The sequence below is a fragment of the Metarhizium album genome (genome assembly GCF_000804445.1).
Source record: "Metarhizium album ARSEF 1941 chromosome Unknown scaffold_16, whole genome shotgun sequence".
Classification (NCBI taxonomy): Eukaryota; Fungi; Ascomycota; class Sordariomycetes; order Hypocreales; family Clavicipitaceae; genus Metarhizium; species Metarhizium album.
In genome coordinates, this window is record NW_024467590.1 from 392251 (window position 1) to 417916 (window position 25666).

General features: G+C 54.6%; 7 protein-coding genes across 7 annotated transcripts; 4 read left to right on the forward strand and 3 right to left on the reverse strand.

The window, feature by feature from the left end:
* Positions 1–2441: 2441 nt before the first annotated feature.
* On the forward strand, positions 2442–5907 carry MAM_05906 (centaurin beta; the record flags this gene model as incomplete). Its single annotated transcript, XM_040824704.1, has 5 exons — positions 2442–2449; positions 2543–2927; positions 3006–3072; positions 3142–4498; positions 4587–5907. 5 exons carry the CDS (start codon positions 2442–2444, stop codon positions 5905–5907), a joined length of 3138 nt encoding a protein of 1045 aa, XP_040677386.1.
* Positions 5908–8511: 2604 nt separating this feature from the next.
* Positions 8512–10798, forward strand: MAM_05907 (checkpoint kinase 2-like protein; the record flags this gene model as incomplete). The annotated part of the gene is made up of 4 exons (XM_040824705.1): positions 8512–9172; positions 9272–9855; positions 9914–10283; positions 10350–10798. 4 exons carry the CDS (start codon positions 8512–8514, stop codon positions 10796–10798), a joined length of 2064 nt encoding a protein of 687 aa, XP_040677387.1.
* Positions 10799–11409: 611 nt separating this feature from the next.
* Positions 11410–12924, forward strand: MAM_05908 (Eukaryotic translation initiation factor 3 subunit M; the record flags this gene model as incomplete). The annotated part of the gene is made up of 1 exon (XM_040824706.1): positions 11410–12924. One exon carries the CDS (start codon positions 11410–11412, stop codon positions 12922–12924), a length of 1515 nt encoding a protein of 504 aa, XP_040677388.1.
* A 1011-nt stretch (positions 12925–13935) lies between these two features.
* Positions 13936–14997, reverse strand: MAM_05909 (uridylate kinase; the record flags this gene model as incomplete). The annotated part of the gene is made up of 2 exons (XM_040824707.1): positions 13936–14678; positions 14739–14997. The coding sequence occupies 2 exons, from the start codon at positions 14995–14997 to the stop codon at positions 13936–13938; spliced, it is 1002 nt and encodes a 333-aa protein (XP_040677389.1).
* Positions 14998–15786: 789 nt separating this feature from the next.
* Positions 15787–17164, reverse strand: MAM_05910 (Subtilisin-like serine protease PR1A; the record flags this gene model as incomplete). The annotated part of the gene is made up of 4 exons (XM_040824708.1): positions 15787–15978; positions 16059–16571; positions 16629–16814; positions 16883–17164. 4 exons carry the CDS (start codon positions 17162–17164, stop codon positions 15787–15789), a joined length of 1173 nt encoding a protein of 390 aa, XP_040677390.1.
* Positions 17165–21012: 3848 nt separating this feature from the next.
* On the forward strand, positions 21013–22229 carry MAM_05911 (Zinc finger, GRF-type; the record flags this gene model as incomplete). Its single annotated transcript, XM_040824709.1, has 2 exons — positions 21013–21109; positions 21319–22229. 2 exons carry the CDS (start codon positions 21013–21015, stop codon positions 22227–22229), a joined length of 1008 nt encoding a protein of 335 aa, XP_040677391.1.
* A 906-nt stretch (positions 22230–23135) lies between these two features.
* Positions 23136–25517, reverse strand: MAM_05912 (succinate dehydrogenase flavoprotein subunit; the record flags this gene model as incomplete). Its single annotated transcript, XM_040824710.1, has 6 exons — positions 23136–23355; positions 23433–24656; positions 24740–25068; positions 25166–25239; positions 25311–25365; positions 25473–25517. The coding sequence occupies 6 exons, from the start codon at positions 25515–25517 to the stop codon at positions 23136–23138; spliced, it is 1947 nt and encodes a 648-aa protein (XP_040677392.1).
* Between the last annotated feature and the right edge of the window lie 149 nt (positions 25518–25666).

Here is a 25666-nt window from a genome sequence, read left to right on the forward strand (position 1 = left end):
GCGCCGCCTCCGTGCGCTAGATGATGCCCCCAGGGCCCAGACAAACTCTCCCACGCAGACTCCCTCTGTAAGGGGGACCGTCCATCAGCGTGAACCTCCGCGCTTGAACGCTCCAAGAACCCGCAAGTACCAACTCGAGTTAGCGCTGGTAGACAGTAGTACTCCGTAGAGCTGGTCGGTCGCCAGTGCCGTCAGACGTCAAACCAGCCATTCATTTTTGTTTTGCATAGCAGGGCCACTCCCAGGCCAGCACTAAAAATAGCAACCTCAAAATCATTCCTGTGCAACAAGAAAATAAATACCTCGATAATCGTCGCAAGAGGCGCGACCAGAGAGGTGCGTAGCTCAAGACGAAGGAAAAAAAAAAGGTCGTCACCATTGCAGGACTGGGAAAGAACTACTACTACGTAGTTACTACGTTGAGCAGGTAGGACAAATACCTTGTTCGTATTCAACTTTAATCCCCCACCCACTCGCGTTGCAATGGCAGGGTTTGTTTCGTGTGTTCTAAAATTGCCCGCCAAGAGTGACAGCATTGGACGGCATCATACCTCGTACTACTACCACCATTGCACTGTACCGGCGATGCGACTTAATGGCGATGTATCTATGAACTATGAATCAAAGTTGACACTCCCGGATGGACCCGGCCCTCGCCAAAATGCGCCGGATATTCCTACGTACTTGAGCACCTGATGTTACGTGACCTCAAGTGCCGCACGATGAATCAACCCACCGAGACGGCAAAGAGAGGCGCAGAGCATGTTTGGGCCCAGCAACGCCTGAGACGCGCGTGAGCAGGCAGGCGCAGTTGTCGACGTGACAACGCGACTGCGGCTGTGAGAGGATTCGGTGCCATCGGCAACGGCAAAGCTGGAAAAAAATCGAGCTGGCTCAAACAGGACAGACGTAGAAAAGTAGGCACAGCGACGACACACCGTAGCTGGCCGCAAACTTGACAGTAGTATACCTAGGTACGTGCTCGACTTGTCGTTGACATGAGGCTCTCTCGAGATGCCGCCATAATCCATAATCCATAACGCATAAGCCACGCCTGCATGCACAGGTCAACTTCGGGACCCAGTCTGACCAGTCTCAAGTGCCGCCAGCCAGGCCGACCCCCTGGCAGGCCCTGACTTGTTCCCCATCAAATCCCTAAACCTGGGACCGACTGGAGATTGGAGCCCCCCAACCCCAACCACTAGTGCTACGTAGTACGTACGTACAACCACTGAACCATATAGTTACCATCCGTAGAACCATAGAAGTTAGAACCCACACGAGTGGCTCCAGCCTCTGACCTGGTCCGCTTGCGCATGCGGCCACCGTCCGCCGTCCGTCATCTGCCATCCGCCATCCGCATCAACCATTGATCAGCCATCAACCATCAACCATTAACCACCAAACCATCAAACCATCAATTGATGCCCCGTGCCGCCACCCGTTTTGCCGCCGTTCCCCATCCCCCATCCACCCCCCCATTGCCTTTCATTGTCCTTCACCAGGCCGGCGCCTGAACGACCGTGTCCACACAGCCAGCCACCACATCTGCGGCGCCGCAGTCCGGTGTTTGATGGCTGGCGCCTGCGCTTGTTGCCTTCGCCCTCCTTTATTCATTCGCCAGGCTCCAAGCTCCTCCATCAACAAGTCCCAGGTGCCCGTCGTCTTCTTCCCGTTCTTTTCTGCTCCAGACACAACTCCTTTGGCCGTTTGGTGCTGGCTGCCGCGACATCTCTAGAAACCCGCCTCCCGCAACGTATACCGTGGTCCGTGTTCGCTGCGACTCATCGCCATCTCCAATTCGAGCCCGCGCCCTTCCGACGTCCAGGAGTCTAGTCGTCCTCACCTCAGACCTGGGCCAAGCCAGGCGACAGCATCCTGGGCCGTCCTGGGGCTCAGACCTGGCTTTTCTTCTGCACTCCGTATCCGCCACCAAATGACGACCACCGGCTGAGCTCCCTCAAGAGCCTTTCACCCTGCGCTGACCCGGCCTGCCTCGACTGCATCAAATGCTTCAAGTGGTGCTTGCTTTCACCATTTCCAGTGTCGACCGCTCTCCATCCCACCAACCCGCCTGGCCCATTTCAGCTGCTTGATGCAGCTTCCACGTGTGCACCACCAGGCAGTTCTCTTCTCCTCGAATGCAGCCAAGCTATCCTCGGCATGGGCAACATCACCAGCAGGCCCGACGAAGGGGCGGCGCTATATCTTAGAGACCAAAACAGACGTATGCTGTCTCAACCTTTTTTTGATTTGCACGCATCCTTCCACTTCTGTCTCTGTTGACACCAGTACTCACTCTTCGTTCCTCTCAGTGAGCATATCCTCGCTTGTCGTTACCAACCCGCGGAAGCGCAGTTCCGTCAACATTGTTCCAAATGCATTCCCAGCGAGCCGAATAGCCATTAGTCGATTGTCTGGCGAAACATCCCCAATAGAATATGTACAGGTGCGTTGGTCATCTCCAGGAGCTTTCAGCAGGGAACCGACTTTGCTTGCCGCTGCCCTCTGGGTGCTTGCTTCATTCTCTCTGACCACCAAGCTGCCAGGATCCTGAAGCATCGAATAATCTCACCGCCGCACCCAACTTTCTGCTTAAACTAAGCGGCGATGACGAGCTTATATTCACATTCACCTTTGTGATTCGTCAGTCACAGCCATCTGGTGCCGCAGATGGCAAGCCAGCTAGCCCAGACACGAATATCTCTGGCCTGACATATGTCCATGCTTCTACCCCTCGAGAAGTTTCGAATCTTGTCACGCGAGAATTCCATGCCGATCCAAACCTTCACAAGAACGCAAATGTAGAGCTAGTGGGCGACTACAGCACCGCAGGCAGTCCATCTGTGACATTTGAATGGACCTGGAAGTGGAAGCCGCCGAAGCCTGTCGAGGACAAAGGGGGCGGTTGGAGGAACTGCTGCAGCGTAAGAATGCGATGCTCTTATTATCAAGGCCCCCTCTCTGCTCGTCACAGCAGCTGATCTTTGTCTCGGATCCCCAAGTTTGTCGAATATGACCCTCGAGCCCATCGTCTAAACACTCTGGCGAGCTTCTCCTACTTTGTGTCAAGTACGTGGCTCACCCTGCCGGTGAAAACAGCAGCAACCGCAGGCAATGGGATGCTAATGCCTTTCCTAGGTCCAAGTTCACCACTGAGCAACCCCATCTCACCCCCGCCGCATTTCCTCTTGAGTCCGCCCCCAAAGATTCGAGTCGCCTCCACACAGTCGGTCGAGTCTCGATTAACTGGTGTTGATGTTGACGAGCCCGTCTCCCCTCTCCTTGGGCCGAATGAAAGCCTGTCGCAAACGAACACGAATCAGATGCAAGAGCCCGTCAAGGTTGACGTTCCATGTCCCAAGTATGACGACGATGTTACTGCCAGTGATGATGGCCCTGTGTTCCGGGCAACTCTCAAAGCACTGGAGCAAAAAACGGGAAACATGCGAGTCCAGATGAAGAAGGTTCTTAAACGAGCAGAGCACGCCCATTTGCAGCAAACCGAGGCCAACGACGCCTTTGTTGCGTTCATGGAAGCTCTGCGCGAGGCGTCTTGCACCAATGCCAACGCCTTCCAACCCGCGTTGGAGCACTACTTTGATAAAATCGCTCGTGAAGTCGTCGCCTATGAACGACAAAACACGGCAAACTTGCAGAAGATTATTATAGAGCCCCTCAACAAGCTATATCAACTTGACATCAAACAAGCCGAATACAAGAAGCGCGATTTCGAGGAAGAAAGCAAAGACTATTACGCATATGTATCGCGGTATCTGGGCCAGCGGCAAGATTCGGGAAAGGCGAAGAAACTTGCCGACAGCGACTCGAAATATCAAAACAAGCGACGAAATTTCGAGCTGAAGCGATTCGATTACTCTAGCTTCGTCCAGGATCTCCACGGTGGTCGTAAAGAACAAGAAGTTCTGTCCCACCTGACAAAATACGCAGATGCACAAACAAGAGGCTATCTGGCCACGGCGAAGAAAATTGAGGACTTCCTTCCACAGTTGGCAGCGCTCTCTTCCGAAGTTCAAGAGGCGGACAAGGAGTATCAGTATCGACGACGAGAGCGGGAGGAGAAACGAAGACAGCTGGAGAAGTCAAATCCCCCCTATTCGGAACCAGAACAAGCAAGCCTAAGTAGTTCTGCTCTATTGACCTCGAGCTTGAACGGTGTTGCCGGGAATACTTCTGACAGCGAACTTGGTCGTGCCGACAGCACAGGCTCGCAAATCAAGAACTCAATTGCTATCGGAGTTGGCGGTCAAGGATCCGCTACCCAAGGAGCCGAGCTGTCGAGATCTCCTGGTAGCCAAGGCCAGTCGTTCATGACTAGCTCTACACAGGGGGCCAAGTTCAAAGGCTTTCGAGATCTCGAGGAGCGAGATGCAGCGCAGTCCGTAGGGAGCCAACGGAAGGAAGGTCTATTGTGGGCGCTCAACCGACCGGGTGGTCATGTCGATCCACGAAACCTGAACAAGCAAGGATGGCACAAGTAAGTGACTCACCCATTTGGCAGGTACTCCATCTCAAATGGAGAACTTCAGATGCATGTGATTGAATGTGAAACTAACGACATCTAGATTTTGGATTGTTTTGGATCAAGGGAAGCTATCCGAGTACAGTAATTGGAAGCAGAGGCTGGACCTCCACATGGATCCGATCGACTTGCGAATGGCCTCTGTTCGCGAGGCACGCAATGCGGAACGCCGATTCTGTTTTGAAGTCATAACGCCCAACTACAAGCGGGTTTATCAAGCAACATCTGAAGAGGACATGAACAGCTGGATTATGTCGATTAACAATGCATTGCAAAGTGCGATGGAGGGTCGAGGCGTCCCGGACCGATCATCGTCGACTAGGTCACCCGTGGATTCGTCTCTCAAAAGGGATATTGGCTCTATCTTGACGGGCAAAACACAGCACTCGGGTCATCCCGCCCACTCACATCACCAGTCAACCACAAACGCGGGAGTGCCCCAGCGCCGAATAACGGTCGGCGCTCGGCCTGGTGCGGTTCGCACGACAAGCTCAGGTTACGATGAGAATCCAGATAAGCTGCTGCAAATGGTTCGAAACGCGGACCAAGGCAACTGTTGGTGTGCAGACTGTGGCTCGGGGTCAAAGGTGGAATGGGTCTCCATCAACCTGGGCATCATCCTGTGCATTGAATGCAGCGGCATCCACCGCTCCCTTGGAACACATATCAGCAAAGTCCGGTCGCTGACGCTGGATATCAAGTCGTTCACCATCGATATTGTCGAAGTCCTCTTGCTCATCGGAAACAGGGTATCAAACATGATTTGGGAGGCCAAGTTGGATGTGTCTCAGAAACCAAGCCCACAAGCGACACGAGAACAACGGTTGAGGTTCATCACTGCCAAGTATGTGGACCGGGCGTATGTTGAGCCGATCTCGGCAACTCTGTCGAGATATGCGACCCCGGACGAAACGTTGCTGGCGGCTGTCAAAAAGAACGAGATCCAGCAAGTCTTGTACGCCTTGGCACTCAAGGCAAATCCCAATGTAGTTGACAAGATGAGGGGAACGCATGCAATCTGGCTGGCACTTGCAGCGGCAGATCCAGCACAGCCATCGCCAACACCGGGCATAAACGCTTCCGACGCCGATGTCAAGGCCGTGCCCTTCCCCGTTGCCGAACTCCTCATTCAGAATGGGGCAGAGATCCCAGCATCCCTGCCTGCTTTCCCACTTGGGCGGTGTGCTCAACAGTACTACGAACAGAAGATGGGCAGAGGCAGTAGTACAGGACATGATGTTCTGGGCTCACTACCCCTTCACCTGAGCTCAAGCGATAGGCCGCAGCGAGAGAGGGAAGCCAGGCTACAGAAACGTGTCAGCGCTGGAGGGCGACTGGCAAAGTCCCCAATACCCGAAAAATAGGAACACAGATTTTGGGACCGATGGGCAAGCTTTGCTTTGTGCTACCGCGTACATGAGTTGCCCCGGCTGCGCAAGCTCTGGGAGGTCAGTAATAATGGGATATGCTATTATGTGTGAACGAGGGTGCCTTTGTTTTTTTATACTTGTTACGTCACGGAAGAGGGAAATGTTCTTTGCTGTCCACCACGTGGCGGAGCCAGAGTGGCTGATACAGGTTTAAGCTTTGCATGAAAGTTTTTGGGGAATGAATTACGGGCATTGGCGTTTGGGTGGTAGTCGTGTCGCCGTGAGCGGCTTTTGCATTTGGCGAGACGACGGATGACACGCACGCGGGGAGGCAAGACAGATGGGAAGCGGCCTGTACGCATCGACCAGATGGCCAATGGACGAGAGTACAGTTTAAACCAGGCAAAGGGGTCTGGAAAATATTGGAAACAGCAGACGTTTTGAACAGACGTGTACGATGGATAAGTAGTTCCTAATAATAATGGGCTAGAGGAGTCAAGTCGGCTGCCTGGGTGGAGAGGATGTTGAGTCAACTCGCGCCCTATGCTGCTTGATCCCGCAGTGAAGTTGATACAAACAATCCACTAGCTGGCCGAGATTGATGAGAGGGATTCAGGAATAAAAGCCATATCCCAGTATTCGACCCTTGGAGGATCGGCGCCAGGGTGTGGGTAAAAGATCTGGTCATCTGGCTGTTGGATGGATGGAGCGGGCTCCAGACAGGTGACGGCGGGCGACGGCTCAACTTATTCACTGATGATTGAAACGGAACTAGAGTGCAAGTTTGAGGTGGCGCACTTCTTGGATCTAACTCAGTAGCACGACTCCTGCCATCTGAGGGCGAAGACGATTCAATATCGCGTGCATGGTAGCGTGGACTCCTTGGCTGGCGAGCATACCTGTTCAATCAAGTCGGCGTTGTCTCTCAGTCGTGACTCCGCTATCCAGGCCAACAGAAGACGAGCCACCGAGTTGGAATCGGAGACACAGGCCACAGGGAAGTCAATCGAAGTATACAAACAAAAGGTTGCGAGATGTGTAACCACAAGACTGAATGTCGTGTCGGTGGGTATAGTGTACAGGTAGCCGAGGTCAATGGTATGGATTCCCCAAGGCAAAAATGCCTAAAGAAACTGCCGTTTGACGATGTTCTACTGCGTACAGAGTAGTCGTCCTGCATAAACCAAAGCCGGGAACCGACCTCTTATGTTGACCATGGCCATGCAAGAAATTGAGGGCTCCGGCCCCGATGGCTAGCATGTCGCCGGGCAAAACGTTTACGGCCGCTTTTGGAATTTGTAGCTGTCCTGGCTCGACCCTCTGACAATAACTCGTCAAGGTGGCCGGACTTGGGCGGATTTTACACCAACTCGCTCTAGGCTCTAACGCTCGAGGTGGTTTTCCACGCTTGGTTGCCCAAACCTGCCATCGCGGACAACCATGGACCAGAGAAATCACTTGTCGGGAAAATAAAATACATTTCGACGACGAATACAATGTCGTTGCCGTCATCGGCTGGGTGTGGTGTGGCCGTTTGTGGCACCCATCCAGTTTCTCGTCCCTGGCCTGGTGGCGGTTGGTAGGTTCGGGATTTGCGTGCACGTTGCGCAAGATTGAACGGTACAACATGGAGATTTGAGGGAGTGCTCGGTTGAAAAGAAGGCGAGGGAGCGACGGGAATGTTGGAAATTGAAAGACGGGTATTCCTTGCCGGGCACCCCGTAATTCGGACATGTCTGATGCTACCTCCCTCTCCGTGAGCTCCCAGGGTCATGAGCATTGAGAACGTGACAGTCGACGCTGCCGTCGATTTTCACCATTGTTATTGATAGCTTTTCCCTGTATCATGGGCGGGCAATCAACCTCGTATGTACTCGTTTGATCAGCGGATTGGATCTCTGCTGCGCGCCCCGGACGAGATGCTTTCCGTGGAGTCGGGGGCTGATCGACTCGGCACGTCGGTAACTGATCAGAGAAGCTTCGAAACACTTTAGAAACAGAACAGTTCTCTGTATAATTGTAGATCTGCAAGAAAAACGCAAGCTTGGGGCCAAAGGACTTGATGCCTCTCAAAGAACGTGCAACGGGTTGAAGCATGGGGTGAAATGAAACCAAGACGAGAGGAATATGGAACATGGGGTCACACACGCGTGCCTACCCACTTACTTAGGTAGGTCAGCTGCTCGAGGTCCAAGTGCTGTCTATCCAAGTAAGTACCTTGGTCCGTGCTGCACAGACTTGGCGCACGCTGGACCTGGCACCTGGCACCTGGCACCTGGCAACCTGGGGCTGACTCTCAGCTCTCGTCCCGTCCCTGTTCCTCATTCCTTCCTTCCTTCCCCTCCGTCGCCACTTTCCAATGTCCCTTTTTTTTAATTGACCACCGACTCCCTCGTTTTATGGTCCCTCGAACCGTCCCCGTGCATCTTGCTGATATCATAGCCTTGGCCCAGCTGCAGCCGAAAGCAATTCCTTTCTCCCCCTCTTGCTGTTTAATCGGCCACCGAGGACATGGCACCTCGCGGCGAAAAGAGCCAATTGAAGCGCCCGCGCGTGAGTTCCTCAGCCCGTCTTGCACCTCGTTACGCACGCTTCGTCATGCTGCTTGTTTCGTCCGGTTTTCACGTCCTCCCGTTTTACCACTCCGTTTTCGTAACTAAAAATCATCCATCCCAGGGGTCACTGCCTGAGGACGCAACAGAGTCTAAGAAGCCTCGGAGATCGGACCGTCTATCTTCGCAAACTGCTGGGGCCGTCGGCGCCGACAAGACGCCTGTGATTAACAAGCAGCATCTGCCGTCTCCCGTTACCTACGCCGCCGCCGAGGAATCAAACGATGCCTACAAGGAGGCTACTCCTAGCCCATCTGCAGGCAAGCACCACGACGTCACTCCGCGGAAGACGGACGAAGCCTTCCCCCAGAGCCAGGCCTTGTCATCACCGCCCCAAGACACCCAGCCATTGAGCCAATTTGTCGACCGACACCCTGCGCTTTCCGATGACGTTGAGGATGAGGTCAAGGAAGGCGTCTGGGGATACTTGGTGCCTCTAGACTCAAAATACGGAGATAGGCCATTGGTACTGAAGAGACGAAACGCATGCCCACAGTCTGATACTGTCGACGCAGCTGTGAATGGTGAAAAAACACCTGTGGACACCAAAAAACCTGCCGCCATCAGAGCTGAAGAAGCTTTTGAACGCAAAAATGCAAAGGGAGCAGCTTCGGGTGGCTATTTGATTGGCCGACATCCCGAATGCGGTATGTGCTCAATCCCGTTTTCTTGTCTACTGAGACCCTCACAAGTGATTAACTTTTTCTTTCTTTGTTTCTTTTCATCAAAATATACAGATGTCGTAGTTAACGAAGGCGTCGTTTCAAACCGCCACTGTCTCTTGTTCACGGAGAACAAAGGGACAGACACCGTCGCTATCGTCGAGGATCTTTCCAGCAATGGCACCTATGTCAACGAGGCCATTGTTGGCCGTAATCAACGCCGGGAACTCGAGGATCAGGATGAGATTGCAGTGCATGGCAAGGCCAGATTCATTTTCAGATACCCTCAGAGCCGACATACGAGCGCTTTCTTGCAACAGTATAAAATAGTGAAGTACCTCGGTAAGGGCCATTTTGCTGAGGTCTACCTCTGTATCGAAAAGTCTACAGGTCAACGCTACGCCGTCAAAATTTTCACTAAGCCTCCTGGCATGGAGGACAAATCTAAAACCGAGGGTCTCCAGCAAGAAATTGGTGTCTTGATGGGTGTCAGCCATCCAAATGTATTGTGTCTGAAAGATACGTTCAAAGAGTCTGATCAAGTGTACCTCGTCTTGGAGCTGGCCTCGGAGGGCGATCTTTTTCAATTCATTATAGATAAGAAAAAGCTCACCGAGGATGAGACGAGAAAACTGTTCCTCCAACTCTTCCAGGGCATCAAGTATCTCGTATGTATACCCATGGGCTCCGCTTACCACGAATGTGGCTATGCTAACAACCAAATAGCATGAGCGAAATATCGTGCACAGAGACATCAAGCCGGAAAATATTTTGCTTGCCGACAGGAACCTGCATGTCAAGTTGGCCGACTTTGGCCTCGCTAAAATTATCGGCGAAGAATCATTTACAACGACTCTTTGTGGAACTCCCAGCTACGTCGCCCCCGAAATCATTGCAGACTCTAAGCAACGCAAATACACGAAAGCTGTCGACATTTGGTCGCTTGGCGTCGTGCTGTACATTTGCCTTTGTGGTTTCCCTCCCTTCTCGGAAGAGCTTTACTCCCGTGATTTCCCCTTCACCCTCTCACAACAGATTCGAAGTGGTCGGTTTGACTACCCATCCCCATACTGGGACTCTGTCGGTGACCCTGCTCGTAAGCCAAAGCCACCCTATTGCGCTCACGTTTGTTTCTGCCGAAGCGTATACTAACGAACGACAGTTGACCTGATTGACTCTATGTTGATCGTAGATCCAGCACGCAGATTCACTGTGGATCAGTGTCTTGCCCACCCCTGGATGACCCAGAGTAGCCCGGGCGTTAATGACAGCACAGGCGGCCTTGTTGGAGGAATCGCTGGGCTGGAGGTTAACCGTCGTGCGCCAGCCCGACAAAGAACTTTGCTGGCAACGCTTAACTCTGCTCAAGCCACCAATCGTGTTGCGGTGGGCGATGAAACGGCACCGGTAAAGACATCTTCCAAGAACCAGCAGCGAATAATAAACGCTGCAAAAGAGAAGGCACCAGATCATGATCGAGCTACCGGAGAATTCATGGAGATGGGAGGTAAGGGCGATCAGCAGTTATTTGATGACGACCCTGGACGCATTTACGTGACGGGACAGGCAGCGACGAAGACAGGTCAGAGGGGCAAGGCTCACGACAATTAATCGCATCTTCACGTGGCCCTTGGTTTAACTGAAACGGCAAGTTGGATTTTGCGATTTGGAATTTGAAAGCAGAATTGTTTGGATCGTGTCTTATGGACATTGTGCGATATACTCCGTACTGATGATGCGGTGGTTGGTTTTTGTTTTTCCGCCTTTTTCACCACTAAGCATGTACATAGATTTTGGGCGTAATGGTTTGATGCGAGCGATGGGTCATGGCATGACAACACATGTTTCTGTTGGGCACAGAGCAAAGCCTGTTTCATCGGATAATCATAGTATTATAAGGTCTATGAGGCATGGGCTGTATGGATTTGCCGAGATGGGACGAGACGTCTAGACATGACGATGCTTAAGAATAACAAATACTCATCTTGCAATATGTGAGGTCATAAGTTGAAAAGCCGAGTAATGTTCATGGCTGTTATGGTAAAGGGTCGGCGGAATGCACCTTTTTCCGGGCCGAATCGGCGGGGAAGAACAACATTTCGGTAGCCGCACGTGCCGCGTCACATGTGGAACTAAGCGAGGGCGGTGACGCCTAGCTCCCACACATCGATAGCGGCAGAAAAATCGGCGGGGTGTGCGTTGACGCTGCTGAACGGACGTTCATGATATTTTCCGCTCTCGAGTTCCGTCATCCTTTCTCTACTTTGCAGACGTCGTTCAAGCGATCGCGAGACCGCCGCTTCCCGTCGCCGCAAACTCTCCTCAAACACCCGCCGCTGAAGCGAATCGACGACGAGCCGACCGAGACCCGTCCCTCCTCGCGAGAGGCGAAAGCGAAGAATTTCACGATGCCCGCCTCCAAGCATCATGGGCAGCCCCAGCTGCTGTTCGTCGACGGAACGTTTGAGGAGCTTGCCAAGGAGATGTCCGAGTACCTCAAGGCAGAGGAAGCAACCAAGCTGCTGAGCAAGGACAAGGTGTCCAAGGAGGATGTCCTGGCCAAGTTGGTCGCCGCCTCAGCCGGTCTCAACACGGTCCCCGAAAAGGAATACACCGCTGCCTCCAACCTCATGATCCACCTCGTTCTGCAGTCCGGCGACCCCAAGAGGTACTTGCAGACTCTGTGCGCCAACCTCGCCAAGGTTCCCGTCAATTCGTCCGTCCACGGCCCCGGCCTCTCGCTGAATGCCCTAACGACGGTCTTCAACCTGCTGCCCCCCGAGGACGTCATCCGGGCACGCATCTTCCTCGAGATCGTCAAGCTCCTGAGGGCGCACAGCATGTTCGACAGCCTGCGGCTGTACCTGGACAAGCTGGGCGAGTGGCTCGAGTCATGGGACGCCAGCGAGGAAATTGAGCGCATGGTCTACGAGAACGTCGCCGAGGCGGCCCTCGAGGCCGGCGAGGAGTCCATCAGCTACGACTTCATCCTCAAGGCCCTGCGGACCTTTGACGCCGACGACAAGGACGACATCACGTCCGAGGACGCGCAGAGACTGTCCCTGCGCGCCGTCCGGACGGCCGTCCTGTCCAGCACGCACTTCCTCTTCCAGGACCTCCGCGGCGTCCCCAGCGTCCGGGCCCTCGGCGACTCCCACCCCGTGTACTCGCAGCTCCTCGACATCTTTGCCGAGCAGGACCTCGAGGACTACAACGACTTCACCGAGGAGCACGAGGGCTGGGTCGAGCAGCAGAAGCTCGACCACGACAGGCTCCACCGCAAGATGCGCCTCCTGACGTTTGCGAGCCTCGCCGCCGCCACGCCCAGCCGCGAGATCGAGTACGCCAAGATCGCCAAGGCCCTCCAGATCCCCCCGGAGCACATCGAGATGTGGGCCATCGACGTGATCCGCGCGGGCCTCGTCGAGGGCAAGCTCTCGCAGCAGCGCAGCAGGTTCCTCGTGCACAAGGTCACCTACCGCGTCTTCGGGCAGAAGCAGTACCAGGAACTGTCGACGCGCGTGGACCACTGGCGCGCCACCCTCCAGAACGTCCTCGGCGTCCTGCGCCAGGAGCAGGCCAACGCCAAGGCCCACAAGGAGCGCGAGACTCAAGAGCTCGAGCGCAAGCTCAACAATGCCGGCGTCAACGGCGGCGGCGGCGGCCAGGGCGGCGGTAACCGGCGACAACAGAACCCGCAATCACAGCAGCGCGAGAGGACCGACAACGACGACTAGACGTTTTTTTTTTTGTTTTTCTGTTTACTTTTTTCCTCCTTCTTCTCTCCTTTCGCCATCAGGAGGAGGCAAATAATTGACGTGACGACCCGGAAGAGTTACAAAGTCCGGCCGACAAAGGGACGGTCACAAAAAGGGGGGTGAAAGAGGGCCGTGTCACCCTGAGCGCGGAGAAACAACAGCACACGGGACGCAACGGCGGACCCGGCCCGGACATGCATCTCACGGAAGAAGGGAGGGGAGGGAGGCGGGGGCCTACGCCTCGGGCCAAAAAAAGCAGAGGCGCCAAGGGGACTGGACGCGGTATTCTGTATACCGATGAAATCACCGTGTTTACACCGTCGTTTGGGAAAGCAAGACGGCCGTGCCGTGGCCTTGACGATATGTGCAAAACGCTAGTGGGGGGGACGCGAATGGCGCAGCCGGTCCAGCATCAAAAATGTATCTATTCCAAAAGTAGAATCTGTCAAGACTATTATTCTACAAGCAAACAGAAGGAAAAAAAAAGGTATAGAATAACAGCTCATGGTCACGGCTTTCGGCTCGCTTGGTTACCGTGACTGTGACTGGTCGTGACTTGACTTGGGCTGCTCTGCCAAAGCCGGCGCCATCATGTGAATCAGTCGGATGTAGGTGTGTGAAGGGCTGATCAAAGGATGAAAAGCGCCTCTTCGGACTCCCCAAGGATTGACGGACACGCTGCGCCCGTGCCGAGTGCGGGCGGTGCTGGCTGAAAATCTATAATGAAGTTGCTCTCTCTATCCCAGTAGTTTGACACTGAAAAGAACAAGTACAAGGTACAGCAGGAGGAGTGTCGAGGGTCTGCTCTAGGGAGGAAAGAAACAAACCAGAGGAATGACGACAATGACACCGTCGGAACGAAACAGTCGTTGCGACGAGGAAGACTGTACTTTTAGGCTTTCCTCAGAGGAGGGAAACACTTGGCTGGACACGATGGATGCAAGGAAGAAAAAGCGCAGTTCCTGAGAGACGGCGGGAGGAAGCCCATTTTCAAAACTCGTCGCCAAACTCCTCGGTCAAACGCGTCTGGGTCCTGGCAAAGACCTGATCAGGCGTAGGCGTGGCGTCGATCCTGATCACCTTGCCCTGCTTCTCGTAGTAATCGACGACGGGCATGCTCGTCTCGACAAAGGTCCGGAAGCGCTTGCGGATGCTGTCGGCGTTGTCGTCGGCGCGGCCGCTGGTCTTGCCGCGCTCGAGGAGGCGCTCCTCCATGACTGTCTCGGGACAGTCGAAGAAGAGGACGACGCGGGCGGGGCAGACGGACTCTTCAAACTTGTGCGCCTGGTCCAGCTTGCGCGGGAAGCCGTCGATGAGGAAGCGGCCCTTTCTGGCGTTGGTGTTGCTCCGCAGGGCCTCGGCCATGGCGTTCTCGAGGAGCTGGACGGTGACTTCCATGGGGACGATGAGCCCGTTCTTGATGTGGTCCCGGATGAGGTCGCCGAACTGGGAGCCAGGGCGTTCCTGCTCGGCGCGGAGCAGGTCGCCGGCGGAGAGGTGGGTGAAGCCGTACTTGTTGACGAGGTTGGCGCACTGGGTGCCCTTGCCGGCGCCGGGGCCGCCGAGGACGAAGAGCACCGTGACGTCGGAGGGGGAGAAGGCGGGCGCGGACGACGAGGACGACGAGGACGACGAGGACGACGAGGACGACGAGGAGCTGGCGGGCGGGTGAGGCGGAGGGTGAGGGGAAGGCTGGTCCCGGTCTTTGGGGTCGCCGCCGGTTCGCGTCATGTCTGTGATGGGCGCGGCACGTCAGGAATGCGAGCCAGCAGGACGGGCACATGTTGTCATACCTTTGCGGCGGTTCACCAGCCCAACGTACCCGGCCGTACCGATGGCAATGACGGCGATAAAGGGCCAAAACTTGACCTTGTCCCTGTTGCCAGTCGGGCCGCCCTCGGACGAGTAGAGTCGCTGCTGTCGTGTGCCACGGCCAAGGGCAGTGCGCAGGAGGCAGGAGCAGGATAAAGGAGGCGTGGCCGAGCGAGCGCGAAAGGCGGCGGCAACGGGTCTGCTTGACAGGCAGCACGAGATGGGCATGCGAGGGGCCATTGGGACAAATGCAGGCTGATGTATCGACGACAAGGGGCCGGGACTCGAAGTCTGCGTTGGCGTGGGCGTGGGCGTGGGCGTGGGCGTGACTGGACCTGCAGGTGGAGGTTACGTGGCCGCGGAGCACAATGACGGACGGAGGGACGGACGGAGGGACGGACGGACGTGGTTGTCACCAATTGGCCGTGATGTGCTGGCCAGACACGACACGACACGACACGACACGGAGCGTTGGCCGATTTGGACCTTTTCCGTGGGCATGGTGTTGTCAACTTGTCAAGTCAGTCAGTCCGTCTCGTCACGTGGGCGCTCGTCTGCACTCTGCACCTCTGGACTCTGCACCCTCGTCGAGCTCGGCGGCCTGCCTGCATCACAACCACGGACACGGACGCGGCCAGCAGCACCGTGATATCATGCATCCCCTTCATCAAGCCTACTTGCCTGACATGTGCTCATCCCACCCGACAACTCGTTGAACCGTCCCGCACATGGACAGCAGCAGAGGCGCAGGTGACACGTACACGTGCAATGTGAGACTGCGCGGCCGGATACGACCCAGCAATGTGACGATGGTCAGTTTCAAGGTGCCCAGGCCCATGTAAACGCCCCTGCCGTCATCGTGGTCGTACTGCGTGAACAAGATACAGAAATATAATATATATATATATGTGTGTGTGTGTGTGTGTGTGTGTGTGTGTACCTAAATCACCTCAAATATACAACCCGCCAATCGCCGTCTCTTCGCTCAAGAATCCCTGCCAACCAACCCGCCGCAGAGAAACAGGAGCTTTAGGCACCGTTGCCGTTGTAGGCAAGATAGTTGACCGTGCCAGAGGGCACGTTGCGGATCGCCTTCTTGGTGGAAGTGTCCTGGATTGTCTTGCAAAGGTCCTCAGGGTTACTTCGGCCTTTGAGACCGCTGATGTAGGCAGCGAGACCAGCAATGTGCGGAGTGGCCATTGAGGTACCCGAGATGGTGTTCTACATCTTTGTCAGACCGCCTTCTGAAGCAAAATTGCGTCTCTCCAATGGGAATGGGAATCTCGAGGTACAATACTTACCGTTTGGCCACCGATCCAGGTCGAGAGAATCCCAGTGCCAGGGGCAAAGATGTCGACAACTTTGCCGTAGTTGGAGAAGGTAGATCGGTTGTCATCTGAAGCCGTCGCACCCACAGTGCAGACCGTCGGCTCCGACGCCGGAGATGTGTTCTTGGCATCCCTGTTATCATTGCCAGCCGCCACGGCAAGGAAGACACCAGAGCTGACCAGCCCAGCAGCGCCCTTGTTGACGGAAGCCGAGTAGCCGCCTCCCAGACTCATCGAAGCAAAGTGGCCATTGGGGCAGTCGCGCGTCTTGGAGTCCTGCGCAACATAGTCCATGCCACTGAGGATGCCAGAGTAGGAACCACTGCCCTGGTCGTCGAGCACCTTGACAGCAAAGAGCTTGGTCTTTTTGGAAACACCATAGTCTCGGCTACCAATAGTGCCGGCGCAGTGAGTGCCGTGGCCGTGGCCGTCCTCGTCCTCACCGTCGATGAAGCTCTTGAGCCAAGTGGCGCGGCCCTCGAATTGCTAAAGGAGACTGTTAATTTTGCATGCAAAGCCAATAAGTTTCGTGGCAAGCCTTACCGGGTGGCTGGTCTCAATACCCGTGTCAATGACATATACACAAGTGCCCTCGCCAGCGCTATCATCGTAGCGGTACGCGGTGCTTCCCTTCTCCCGGTGGGAGATGCGGCCGAGGCCCCACGGAGCGCCGCTCTGCTCAGTGATGCTGTTGATGCGCATCACGGCGTCCTTCTCAATGAAATCAACCTGTCAAGCACCACGTCAGGATCAAGCACGCCACACGCATCTCTTGACTATGTGCAAGGGGCACTTACATCGGGGTGGTCGCGAAGAGACTTGAGCTCCTCCTTAGTTAGAGAGCCTGCAAACCCGTTCATGGTGTGCTCGTAAACGAAGTCGGCCTTGGAGCTGAGAACGCTCACCACATCGTCGGTGGCGATGCGAGCAACACCATCCTTGAACTTGACGATGTACTTGCCGGAAATGATGTTCTCTGCCTGGGGAGTGAGGAGAGGAGCTGGCCCAGCGCGTCGGCCAATAGTGGCAGGGGCAGCCAGAACGGCCGGGAGAAGAGTGAAAAGAGCAGACAGATGCATGACTTCACAACTTCGAGTACCCGCCTAGAGATCAGAGATATTGGGCAGGAATTAAAGACGATTCAATAAAATGAAGCTTGCGTGAGAGGGATGAGTCCAGGATCAATCCGACTTCAGGACGGCGAGGATGCCTTATTTTATAGTCAAAGAGTGCCATCTCGTTGTCTCAATCAAGGTCAGTGTTGACCTTGATTCAAGAGTAGAAAGAAGCCTTCGTCCAACCGTCACCTTCCAGAACTGGAAGCTGTTGGGTTCTTTGCAGGCGTACAAAGTCATGACATTGAAGCTAGCCATGCTGTGGAACAAAGCCTCAAGACACCGAGTCTACGGAACATGGCGTCCGATATTTGGCGCCGAGGGTATCACACCAGAAGTGAGCCTTTTGGTGACGGTGTAGTCAACAGCTTCTTGTTGTAATCTAGCGCGGAGGGCAGGACGTTGTCGGGTATCTGGAGTTTGAAACACGGTGTAACCTTGAGATGGCGATGCCAAGGCATCAGGTACTTCGTTGATTGCTTTGATGGGCTAAGAGAAGCCCCATAGTGAACATCTTCCAATACCATGAGACTTGAATACTGTCAGGGGACATGTTCCACTGCATCAAGGTACATTGAAGGCACTGACCTCTTTTTTCTTGGGAAGGGGGGGGGGTTAGACCGTGTATACGCCTCCTTGACTTGGCAATTGCGAAACTAAGCAGGATGTCGACCTCTTTAGCGGCGTCAAGTTACATTTTTACCTTGTTTGTCAGCAGATAAAGCATCGTTTTTTTTTCTTTCAAGGTATCGTACATCGCTTTTGGGAAAGCTCATCTCTCTCCTCGCGTTGTGAATGGTTTCGTCGGCCAGCTCCTGGTCCAATCTGGACCTCGGTCCAGGAAAATGGTGTCGTTGCGACAGGTTTGACAAGAATGTGAGTTTCCCAGTATGGACCAATTGAGGTTGGAAACCATATGAAGAAATGAGTGGCTACCGGCTTATCAATGATCATCCGGAGGTTCGCCAACCTGCAGGTGACTGCTGAGCCAGTAGTGCCCAACGCTGGACAACTCATTATCGCATCACGTGTACCGTGATGGATGACAGTGTTGCAGGTTGCAGTCGTGCTCGCGCCCGTTGCGACGAACATTGCTTTTTGCCGAGAGCGCGTAAGATAAGAATGACTGGTTAACGCGGTGCTGACGGTGCGATGTAACCTTCAAGTGCTGCATTTGTGTGCCTTCCTATTTCATTGATATTGTGGGGGAACAACCCAACGTCGCCCTCGGATCAACTCGGCAATGAGAGAGGCTGCAATGTCCGGAGTCGAGCTTGTGCAGCAATCCTGCTGCCCCATGTGGCGTATTCTAATAATAAGCATCTTGAGAGTTTGTATTCTGTACACGGGGTGGCTGCGGGGCCCTGCGGTAGAGCTAGCCCAACTCTTCAGTTCACTTTCGTCCAAAATTCGGTGGTACTACTTCGTACTTGGGGCAATGAAATGCAGCCAGTGTCGGGCTACGCGACAGCCATAAATTTGGAAACTGTATGCAAACTCTTATAGAGTCGGGCACGAAGCAGAGTTGTGGTTGCGGGAACGCCATGGCCAAGTATTATTTTGCGCGCGTATAACATTGCCGTTGCAATGACGGCTCATCTGCCTGAGCATGGATCCGTGATGGACCATGACCGTGACCGAGGCCGACCGAGACGGGGGCCATGACCGTGACCGTGGCCCGGGCCGTCTTGCTCACGCTCAGAACGCCATGCAACAGCTGTTCCACAGGGCGTCAGCGGCGAAACGAGTTTGGTGGTGAGAAACAACGTCTCATTGGTCGGGCTCACATGGTTTGGATCCCTTGACTTCTAGATGAAGCTGAGATGATAGGGTTCTGCAATGGCGCACGTAGTCCCGGGTTTAGAGCGGCAGGTGATGACCATGGTGCGCCCACTCACACACCAACTTGGGGAAAACCTGGGGAGAAGAAGTCGGACAGTTGTTGAAGTTTCGACAAAATAGGCAAGAGGTGAGCTTGCGCGTTGCAAAAGAAATGTTGAGTCAACAGCCATGCTGGACATGAATACGAACGAAGTACAGACAAGCCGATGGCAAGTGAGTAGCCTCATTCATAACCTTTCGCGAGGAGCAGAGGCAACAGCCACAGCCCCGAATCCGCGATAGAAAGGTCTTGATGAGCGAAGCGGGAACAAGTGCGAAACCCAAGTGCTTCGTCACTTTTGCTGTAACACACCATCATTGGCGGCAGGTAACTTATTTTGGACAGTCTGAATACCCTCGGTAGGTAGGTACGTTCTCGACTAGTGATGAATTGAGACGTCACGTTTGGTAACTATGTGACTGATTGGGCAGGTGTAGTCTCCAAAACAAACACATCTCAGCTCAGCAGTACTGTTGAAATAAAACGGTACAGGTACAGATGACGTTGCGCCTCGATTCAAGGGGTACGTCAAGGTCGCATTTTCAGTCAACGACGCTGGCATATCGCTGCATTGTCGCCATCCCCACCAAGGGTTCGTTCCTATTGTGACGAACACGCCGCTTGCAATTTCCAGTACACACAGACGTTGTGGACTACCTAGTGCCGTTAGCCTAGTAACGTTCATTGTGGCGGCCTCTCTGAAAGGCGAGCATGACAAACCAAGAAGGTGAGAGGGTTCAAGCAGCGTCATGTGGTGTTGCACAGATACGAAATATCAGAGGATGCAATGACGCGATCCGTCCAGGTGGTCCAGCCATCTTGGCATGTGTGTGTGTGTGTATGTTGCTGCTTGCGATTGCCTGGTCTGGGAAGACGGAAGGGATGGATCGACAGATGTTGAGGGCACTTCGTGCGTTGTTACCCTAAATATCCTGACCTCCAGTCAATGATAATGATCCCATGGTGGCCTGGGCAACCTGTGAGGTTTGATTTTGGCGGGCAAAAATAATAGCAAGCAAAAGGCCAAAGTTTAACAACTTACTTATCGGAAGTAGCGCGCGGAGGCAGCGTGTAGTCAAAACTAGTAGGGGGTGTCGGTCTCGGCCTCGGTCTCGGCCGCACTCACAGGCACAGTCACAGGGGCGGTCACGGTCCTGGCGAGCCTGGAGATGACAACAGAGAGCATACCAACGTCGAGAGAGGAAGATATAACGATGCGGGTTGATTTCGTTTCGTCGTCGTAAGAAGTGAGTGGTTGAGGACCTTGAGGCTGACTGGCCAAACAGGAAACCGCCCCGCATCGCCAAGTCGCGCCTGCCCAAACGGGTCTGAGGCTATTTAGGCACTTAGTTATCAGGGTCTCAGACGGCCGCTGCAGCTTTTTTGTAAAACAACCAGACTCTGAACCGAGAAGCCGCCATTCGCAGCTACCAGGTCCAATATCCCAAGTCTCAAACCTCGAGTCGCAAGCCGCAAGTCTCAAGTCCCAAGGCCCAGAGTGCCTCTAGCAGCTCACGCCCAATTGCAACAAGTAAAAACGAAGCCCTGTCCAACCTAGGTCTGATGGACATCAGACATTTTACGCCTACGATACTCCGTACAGGTCGGAACGTCACTCCGCAAAAAATTCAATATTCTCTTTGACCAATAAACGGCAAAACATTGAGCTGAACTTGTTCTCTCCCTCGCGCGGTCTGATTTCTCCACTCCCCCGCTTTCCAACCTCCAACCTCCGGCCTCCAACTGCCGACTACCTCGATGCCGTTTATCGCTTTCCCCTCGACACTGCCCAGCAACGCAGCTGAGATATCTCCAGGACCGAGCGGCAGTGGAGATTCCGAGGTAACTATCATAGGCTCATCTGAGTCTGACTGAGGCATTGTACACGGCCCAAATGTCTACGGCTCCACGCAGACGACACTACATAGCCATGCCTCCTACGCCGGTGTCGCGTTCCAAGGCGCAGGAAGCCCCCGCCTCGGAGAAGAAACGGCTTTATGGTGCCTGGCAGGACGGCCAGTGGTGGTGTAAGTCGGGCTCTCGTCTTTCCCGTGATACATGTTTCTCTCTAAGCCGCGTTTTCAAGGCATCACTTCACCCATGTGGCATCAAACGATATCGCGATGTTGCATTTTGGTCAGCTTTTCATGTTGAGCGGCACCGTGTTTCTTTGCGCGAGGCCAATGTACTGTAGACAGGAGCTCAGCCAGACTAACATATCATGCTGTATGACCAGGTAATTGTGAACCTCGCAAGAATGCCGCACTGCGCCAGGTGAAGAAGGACGGCCCTAACAAGGGCAGGTTTTTCTGGACCTGTGCAACGCCACTGCCTTGCAAATTCTTTCTATGGAGAGATGACGCCCTTGTTCGAGAATCTGGCCTTGACCCAGCGGACAACCAAGCTGCGCCACCGAGCCCCAAGACCTCCGGCTGGGCCAAGCCGTCAACTATCACTCAGAAGTCTCTGGAGTCCTTTGGCATTCAATCTACGCCGTCTAAGAGGAAGAGAAGGCCGAACGCTTCTTCGGATCAGGGCGAGGAATTTTTCACCGACCCGGACTCGGAAGAGGAGCTCCAACTGGCAGAGATGACAGACACAAGCGTGCAAACAGCCGCTCCGCATCGCCCCTCAGACGATCTCTTCACCACACCTTCCACAAGCCGTCGTACTACTGACATTGTGGGCGGCTTGCCTACACCATCTGTGTCCAGAGTTCTGTTCCCTGCGTCAGAGGTAAAACGTTCCAAGACGGCGTCATTTGAGGGCCCGCCACCTTGCGATACTCTGCCAACCCCGTCTAAAACGCCATCGTCACACTCGAGCTTCGATGTCGGCTGTCCACCAAGTAGCGGTTCCGGCGCCACCACCGAGAACATGACGGAGCAAGTCATGACGCTGTTGAGTAGCCAGAAAATTGACCCGGCTGTTCTTCAATCTGTGCGCCAGCTGCTGTTGACGTCGGACCGGAAAACCAAGGGTATTGCCATGGGCAGAGATTCAGTGCGAGCGGCACTGAAGGAAAAGGACAAGAGGATTTCTCAGCTCCAAGAGAAGATACGGGACCTGGAAAGTCAAGTCGCATACAAGCACGAGCGCGTGACCAAACTCAAGGCACAGATAATGCGAGTGTATGAAGAAGGCTAGTGCGGCATTGGAGAGCAACGATTGCTAGCTGATGGGGCCTCGAGCAGGAGTTTGTGACTGGATTCACCGGCGTATTCATGGACATGTTCATACGTAGAAACATTACTGAAGCGCAGCCGAGCCTTGCCGAAGAACACCTCAAGCCACAGCGTACATTTGGCAATCGGACCCGTGTTTCACGAAGTCACAGGCGACACAGCCGCTTGGCCACCAGGAAGGATCACATCACGTCAGTCGAACCAGCGGCCTCACAAGCCACCCTGCCCGTACCTGATAGGAGTCTCGAAACAAAGGCACGTCCTAATCTGCAGACAGCAGATGTGGGTATTCCGAGACGCGAGCATCGCTCCGGTGACACGTCTGTACTCAACCCCGTGCAACGAGACATGGCTCATGGTAATACCGGCGCCAGGCCGACGACACAATCCCTCGCCCGTGGACCTGCATCGAGGCCAGCCTCATTATCCAGAAGAGAAGCAGACGCCACCACCATTGGTAGACGCAACTACTTACCATTTGTCCGCTGATATCGGAGAGGTCCGAAGCGCTGACGGGCGTGAGACAGGACCTAGTGCAACAGGCTGTTTTGTGCGATGAGGACAAGGGGCCCCGAACGGGGAAACAGGGGAACGGGGAGAAAGAAATTGCTGCAAACCCGACTTCTACATAGCTACCCTGCTCCGGGGACCCAATACACATGCATATACATCCAGCTTCCTTGGGCTGCACCACCAAGCTGCACGGCCCGCAACCTCTAATCCCGGATATATGGCATGCCTTGCAACAAAGGAGACGCCTCGGTTCCGTGTTTGAATCTTCTTGTACGAATTTTTTTTCTTCAATTAGCCATCCCATTAGCCCGTAATTCCGACACGCCCTTCCCACAACACTCGTGTCACACTTTGATTAGTATACACGCTTGAAGGGGGGTACAGGCTTGCACTCGCTCTCATCCAAGGTGGTGGAGATGACGCCACGGTATGTCAGGTCGACCTTGCCGTGGGGCGTCTTCTGGAAGGATAGAGTGTGCTTCATCCATTTCTTGTCGTCTCGGTCGGGGTAGTCCTCGCGAGCGTGCGCACCGCGGGACTCCTTTCGGGCGGCGGCAGCCGTCGCAGTTTGGGTACTTTGAATCGCAAACAGGGTCAGCCTCTGGCCAGAGAGTCACTGGTGAGATTGTGAGAGTAGATGATCGCAACTTACGCGCAAGTTAAGAGGTTTCGCAGTTCCAGCGTTTCAACGAGGTCAGAGTTCCAGATCATGCTGCGGTCCTTGATGCCGACTTCCTTGAACATGGGGTCAATCGCGTTCATCTTTCGGACGCCCTCGTCCAAACTCTCCTGGGTTCGGAACACAGAGACGTCAGTCTGCATGGCCTTTTGCATGGCCAGACGGATCTCAGCAGTGCTCTTGGGGCCGTCAGAGGTTCGGACCTGGTCCAAAACCTCAATGTGCTCAGAACCAGCATCAGCCGCGAGAGGCTTGAGCTTCTCGCCAGGCTTGAAGTTGTCACGGATAGTATGTGAGACGGCACGGCCAAAGACGACAAGGTCCAGCAGAGAATTGGCACCGAGACGGTTAGCACCGTGGACAGACACGCAGGCAGCCTCACCACAGGCGAACAGGCCAGGAACGACCTTGTCTTTGCCCTGCTCGTCGACGGTGAGCACCTCGCCGGTGTAGCGGGTGGGGATGCCACCCATGTTGTAGTGGACAGTAGGCAAGACGGGGATAGGTTGCTTTCGGACATCGACACCAGCAAAGATACCAGCAGTCTCAGAGATGCCGGGCAGACGCTCAGCGAGAATCTCAGCGGGCAAGTGGCTGAGCTGGAGAAAGATGTGGTCCTTGTCAGCACCGACGCCACGGCCGTCGCGGATTTCCATGGTCATGGATCGAGAAACGACATCACGAGAGGCCAGATCCTTGGCGGTGGGCGCGTATCGCTCCATAAAACGTTCGCCCTCAGAATTGAGCAGGTAGCCACCTTCACCACGGGCACCCTCGGTGATCAAACAGCCGGCGCCGTAGATACCAGTAGGATGGAACTGGACGAACTCGAGATCCTGGTTGGGGAGACCAGCACGAGCAACCATGGCCATGCCATCACCAGTGCAGGTGTGGGCAGATGTGCAGCTAAAGTACGCACGGCCATAACCGCCAGTGGCCAGGACAGTGTTGTTGGCCAGGAACCGGTGAAGAGTACCATCCTCCTGGTTGTAGGCGAGGACACCACGACATTCGCCGTCCTGCATAATCAGATCCAGAGCAAAGTATTCGATGAAGTAGTTGGTGTTGTGGGCGAGAGACTGGCCGTAGAGAGTGTGCAGAAGAGCATGGCCGGTTCGATCGGCGGCAGCGCAGCACCGGTAGGCCTGACCACCTTTGCCGTACTTCTGGGACTGTCCACCGAAAGCTCGCTGGTAGCTATGATGGGGATGGGGGAGTCAGCACACCGGGTATTGGAACCTTGCCAAAGATGTCAACACGGAGCGGGTTTGGTGGCTCACATCTTGCCGTCCTCCGTTCGGGAGAAGGGGCAGCCATAGTGCTCGAGCTCGATGATGGAGGCGGGAGCTTCACGGGTCATGTAGTGAATAGCATCCTGGTCACCGAGCCAGTCAGAGCCCTTGACGGTATCGTACATGTGCCATCTCCAGTCATCCTCGTGCATGTTGCCGAGGGCAGCGTTGATGCCGCCCTGAGCGGCGACAGTGTGACTTCGAGTGGGGAAAAGCTTGGAGATACAGGCCGTGTTGAAGCCAGCCTCAGCGAGACCAAAGGCAGCACGGAGGCCAGCACCGCCCGCACCGACGACGAGGGCATCGTACTCGTGGTCCTAAGTATCAATGACGCGTTAATCCCTGTGTCGATGTCTTCTCCTGAGGGGAACAGTTTGAGCCGGAACTGCTCCGCAGCCTTGTAGAGACACGTACAATAACGTTGTACTTTGTGCTGACATGAGGGGAGGCCTCTTTAGCTCTTAGGGGATTATGGGCGATAACTCGGGCTGCAATGGGAGTACGAAAGATCAGCTCATGCCCGCAATCGTGTCGTTGGTATTCCGAGAGTCAAACTTACCCACAGGCCGCGTTGTAGAAAATGCTCTGGCCTGGCTGGTCGCCAATCGCGAGAACTACATGTAAGAAGATCAAGACGCATCAGCACAGACACCAGAAGCGCAATCAGTCACAAACAATTGCGTGGCTCGCAACGAGGCGACGGGATTGATTGAGCACGCACAGCAGAGCCAGAGGCCAATTTCCTCAGGGCCATGGAAGAAGCCATAGTGAAGGGACTTGGCGTTCACCTAAGCTGCATGCGCAGATGATGCAGACGCGACGGCGATCGAAGCTCGGCGGACGGAGGGAAGGTATGGGCCACGAAGCACGGTGGTTGATGTTTCTTCACGATGCTTCTTCTGCTTGCTCGGCTGG